Below are 5,343 nucleotides of genomic sequence, written 5' to 3' on the forward strand. Positions count from 1 at the left end.
GAGAGAGGAGGAGGAGGAGGAGGAGGAGGAGGAGGAGGAGGAGGAGGAGGAGGAGAGGAGGAGAGAGAGCGAGGAGAGAGTGGAGAGAGAGAGAGAGAGAGAGAGGGCGAGGCAGCCGTAAAGGGAAGTCCAAGAGAAGGACGCCGAATGAGAAAGTAGAAAAGAGCAGGGCAGGGGGCAGGGCAGCAGGGTCAGCGACCTCCACAACAACAACAGAGTGTCATGTGAGAGGGCGGCGTGGCTGCAGCGGTGCTGAGTAGCAACGGGTGAGTAAAAGAAGAAAAGTGGGGAAGACAGGCACCAAGCGACCTGTGTGTGTGTCTGCGTGAGCTTTGCGCAGACACACGCCTGAGAATAGGCGCAGACGTCCTGAATAAAGAGAGAGAGAGACGTGGAGAGTAGTGCGCAAAGCACAGGCAGGCACGTAGGTAAGTCCTGCCCCAACTAGGCTAGCATGCGTGCGTCGGTGCGGGGGGGGGGGGGTCGCGATCACATGGGCACGAAATCGAGTGTTGAAGGGTGTTGAGGGAGGAGGGGGGAGCGGTGCAGAAAAAGAGAAAAGAAAGGGGGGCAGAGCGGAAGGAAGAAGAGGCGCTCCACATGTGTACGCGCAGTTGTCACACGCATACATACACACCTGTGCCGGCGCGTCAACAGCCCTAGTGAAGACATCATTTGATGTCGGCCCTTCGAGACATCGCCACTGTCCTCTCGCCCTCTCCCGCATCACCTATCGTCTGCGGTGTATCTGCTCACCCCTCCCCAGCTCACAGAGAGAGTAAGGTGGAGGAGGACACAGAAAGGGGTAAGCAGCGATGCTGGTCGTAGTGGAGCTGATGGAGGAGACAGCTGTGCTCGATGAACTCATAAACGCAGACACACTCGCTGGCACAGAGTAGAACATAGGAAAGAGAAGTGCCGCACACATACGCGCACAGGATAAGCAGATGAATCAGGGCGCAGCTAGAAGATGGCGTTGGGAGAGGGGGGAGGGGAGCAGGGGTTGGCGAGACCATCGCACCCCGTACGAGCCGAAGCTACACAGCCCTTCCTAATTGTTGCTGCCCTTCTGTTAAGTTGGCGACGAGGTGCCAAACCACACGCACATTCACATGAGTGGGAAGGGAATGTACGCTGAGCCACGAAAGTGAGCGCAGACACACACACACGTATAGAGGCAGGGGTAGCCTACAGATGCGCGATGCGGCTACCAGCACTACCCCGTGCCTAACCGCTAGCAGCATTCACTTCCATGACGCGGTACAGCGTTCTCTGTGTGGTCCAAGACACCGCCCTCGCGCACGTTGACGCTGTTGTTCGTCTCAATCAGCTTCGCAGCGACGGCGTGAAACGCCTCCTGTACCCCGTCGCCGCTGCGTGCGCTAGTCTCATGGTACATGGCACCCATCTCCGCCGCGCATTGTTGCGCCTCTTCCACAGGCACCTGCCGTTCACTCTCCAAGTCCTTCTTGTTTCCGACCAGCATCACAAGCGTCTCTGGGGAGTTGATGTGCAGCTCTCGGGCCCAGTGCTTTGCTCTCTCGTACGTATCGGCGGAGACGATGTCGAAGACGACGAGCGCCGCTGCGGCACCGCGGTAGTACATGGCGGCCAGGCTCCTGAAGCGCTCCTGCCCCGCAGTGTCCCATATGTCAAAGTGGACAGCGGTGCCGTCCGCCACGCTGCACGTATAACGAAAAAAAGAGGCGCCGACAGTGCTGTGCGGCCTCGCACTGAAGGCGTTCCTCATCAGGCGCTGCACGACAGACGACTTGCCGACGCCGCTCTCGCCCAGCAGGACCAGCTTGAACTTTCGTGCAGAGGCCGATGGTCCCGTTGTCGGAGTGGAGCTGCGGCTGATGGACAACATGGCAGTGGCTAAGAGTCAAAAGGGAGAAAAAAACGTGGGGGTGGTGTAGAAGCAACACAACAAGACACAGCGTGAAAAGGCCAAGGACGCCGTACACCTTGGGTAGTAGAGAGGGGATGGACGGAGAGAGAGAGAGAGAGGAGCAGCAGGTGAAAGCGGGAAGCGCAAAGCGCTCGACACTGACAGACAGACACGCACACATCTCCGTGTGTTTGCTTTTAGGAAAAGAAACGCACTCGGCCCATCGAGCGCACAGTGTGGCCGGGAAGAAAGTGCCTGTGTGCCCCCGGGGCGTGAAAGGCAGCAGCCGTAACGATGAAAAGGGAGGACCTTGCTCGAGTCGCACGCTGCAGCACGTCGGTCAGTGCTGTACCAGTGCTGCGCGCAGACAGGGCCAAGCTGGGTGAGTGAGCGGGTGTACACTATGCGCACCCGACACGACCCCTACCTCCACTCCCAGTCCTTATTTTTGTCGACTATGTGAAAGGCCCGGTCGCGTAGGAGCACGGCTCGCACAGTAACCGTGCAGAAGTCAAGCGAAAAAGAGAGAGTAAATTTTATATGTTCTTGGCATGTTGCGCTAAAGCGCTTGAGGGCACTGACGGTGTGGTCAGCTCAGACGTGCGAAGTGCCTGTGTGGTGATGAAGGTTTCTACAGTGCACTTGCGAAGAGTCACAAGGAGAGAAGAAGGGGGGATGACGTAAGATGTGAAAGGTGGAAAGCAGCAGCCGTGAACGGCAGAAATGACGAGAGAGATGCAGCGGGAGACACGCGACTAACGGGTGTGGGAGAGTGCGATCTGGTGCTGAACTCCCGCAGCGAAGCAAACTGGCTCGCTGGTTTGGTAGTCGCCGAATGGCCATCGAAAGGATTCGGCGTAGAGGGAGAAAGACACCCAAAACGCAACGCACTGCTTCGGCATTATGAGCAATGCTGCCCACGCAGACATGGTGGCGTGCACACCTCGCTCTTGCCTCTCACGTGCCTTGCGACAGTACGAACGGCCATGCAGGTCACGGTATGCAAGGGGGTGATGGGGAAAAGAAGAAGCGGACCAGTCTCCGAGCCTGGTGCGGGTGCGTGTCTACTCGCACAAATTAAAAAGATGCCGAAAGACACACGAGCGAATCAACCAAACACACGTACGAGCAGCAAAGTGGCAGCAGCAGCAGAGCAGAGCAGCAGCAGAGCAAGAGAAGGGAGGAGGTGAATGCCGAGTAGATAGACGTATACATGTGCGTCTCTGTCTGTCTCTGAGCTTGTGGGGAGAGGGGGTGGGGCGTAGTAGCAGACGCAAAGAGAGGAAAAGAGAAGTGGAAAGACGGACGTTCGCCACGACGCGCGAGAAAAGAGGAGGAGGAGGGGCCTCACAAGAGAGAATGGGAGCCGTGCGCTAGAGGGACACGGGGCCGTCGCGTGGTGAGGAGAACAGCCTCTGGTGCGGCTTCAACGAAGGCCTGAGCATGTAGGAGGTGCCGGCTTGCATGAAAGAGTTGAGGGGGTGCGATGGTTGCGGCTTCGGCTGCGGCTGTTGGTGCAGCGCTGCAGCCAGAGGCGTTGTGAGTCGGAAGTCCACTCTCGGCCCTGCGGAATCGCTGCCGTCGCCGCTCCCTGGCCCCCACGCAGCGGCGCGGGAGCTCTGGTGCGGCAGTTGGTGTTGAAGAGACGCCAGGGCATGGGTGCGGGGTGTGAGAGCGACGTTGCGGCCCGCATTTGAGCTGGCGTCCGGCTGAGCCAGCGAAACGCAAACATCGCCCATACGTCCCTGCGACAGCGATGGGTCTGAGTCAGCGCGGTGGCGTTTCGCGATAAGGGAGCTCGCCGACCACCCCAGGGGGGGCGCCGATTCAACGGCAGCGTCACGTGCCTCGCCACCATTTCCGTGTGAGTGGTGCCGTCGATGCTGCCACTGCGGATGGGAGGACAGCGAAGGTGACGATGCCCCAGACGGACGCTGCCAACTGCCACGGGAAAAGGTGTCTGGCGCTTTGGCACCGACCGCACTGGTAGGTGCGAAGGGGGCATGGCGCACCGCCAACGGAGGCGGGATGATCTGCGCCGATGGAGTATGGCAAACCCCGAGGGTATTCGGTGCGTTGTGTGGGTGCCCGTCGCTGTCATGGGTAACTCGTGGATCAGGCATCACGTGCGCCCGCTGTTGCGGCGGCGATGGTGGTAGGGGCGGTGGCTGCTGTTGTGACGCCGCTCTTTTCGAGGAGGCGCGTGTCAGCCCCTCGCGTAATCGGCACACCTCCGCCTGAAGGGTCTGCGCTCGCGACACTGCCGCGGCGCACTCCGCCTGCTCCTGCTGACGCCTCCGTGTCATCTCCTGATTTTGGCTGTGCAGCATTGCCAGAGCCTGGCGCATGCGGCGAATGACTTGTTGGTAGTGCCGCATTTGAGAGCCGATAACCTTTTCCGTTCTCTCGAGTGCTGTTGCACCGTCTTGAAGCAGCTGCTGGACGTTGGGGTGGTCAAGCCTGATCAGCTGGTACGGCCGCTGACACAGCGGGCAGGGAGCAGCGGTTGGCAAGCGGGCGGCGCACCGCGAGCAGAGATAGTGGTTGCACGATGTGACGCCGCCGCCCCTGTCGCAGTCACTGAGGCACAGAACACAGATGGGCTGGAAGGACATGCGGCACACACACCGACGGCCTGTGGCGCCGCATGGCTCGCCGTCGAACCTACGCCCCACAACACACACACACACGTGGAGTGCCCTCGCACTGTTTGAATCTCTTCACCTGCGTGCCGCGCTCTCGTTCGGCTGTGCTCCGTCGGTAGGTGGATGTGCGTTTGAGTGGGAGCAAAACACGCGCGGAGATACCGGCGCGCACGGATACAGTGATTAGGGGAGACACGGTGCTTTGCAGTCGCGCTCACCTCTGCTTCGCAGGCACGCATACAGGCGCCAGGCAGAGGATGCGAGTAGCAAGTGGAGTGGGTTCCACCACGCGCCACGACATAGTAGTCGAAGCAACGGAGGCAAAAGGGCCAAGAGAGAGAAGCCCAGTCCGCGAGCGCCGACCCCGTCCATGAAGTGAGGGGAGCGAGAGAGAGAAGGCAGGTGAAGTTGTGAGCGGAACAGTGAGAGAGAGGGAAGGCGAGGGAAAATGAGCGCTACAAGTCTGCCCCGCCCACCCAACTGCATGGGCATGGCGCGCAGGCTGAAGAGGAAAAGTGAAGAGAAGGGCATGCAATCTGAAGAGAGGGGGGGCGGTGGTGGTGGTGGTGGCTAAGTGGCAGAAGACTATCCCACTAGCCTCCTCCACTCTCACAAGCTCACCTCACCGACTCCACCCACTCTCTTCTCCTAGCGAGTGGCCACTGATGGCATTGTCAATGAAACACACGACACACAGCGGATAGGTCTGCCAGGGGCCGGGGGGGGGGGGGGGGGGGGGCTAGTGAGAAGAATAGCTACTTCGAGTAGAAGACGGATGCACTCTCCTCGTGCGTGGGCGGGGGGAGG

General features: G+C 60.0%; 2 protein-coding genes across 2 annotated transcripts; both read right to left on the reverse strand.

The window, feature by feature from the left end:
• Window positions 1-1,234: 1,234 nt before the first annotated feature.
• LPMP_130220 (small Rab GTP binding protein, putative) lies at window positions 1,235-1,870 on the reverse strand (the record flags this gene model as incomplete). Its single annotated transcript, XM_010698803.1, has 1 exon — window positions 1,235-1,870. One exon carries the CDS (start codon window positions 1,868-1,870, stop codon window positions 1,235-1,237), a length of 636 nt encoding a protein of 211 aa, XP_010697105.1.
• Window positions 1,871-3,264: 1,394 nt separating this feature from the next.
• LPMP_130230 (hypothetical protein) lies at window positions 3,265-4,506 on the reverse strand (the record flags this gene model as incomplete). The annotated part of the gene is made up of 1 exon (XM_010698804.1): window positions 3,265-4,506. The coding sequence occupies one exon, from the start codon at window positions 4,504-4,506 to the stop codon at window positions 3,265-3,267; it is 1,242 nt and encodes a 413-aa protein (XP_010697106.1).
• Between the last annotated feature and the right edge of the window lie 837 nt (window positions 4,507-5,343).

Source organism: Leishmania panamensis, assembly GCF_000755165.1.
Source record: "Leishmania panamensis strain MHOM/PA/94/PSC-1 chromosome 13 sequence".
In the NCBI taxonomy this organism is placed as follows: Eukaryota; Euglenozoa; class Kinetoplastea; order Trypanosomatida; family Trypanosomatidae; genus Leishmania; species Leishmania panamensis.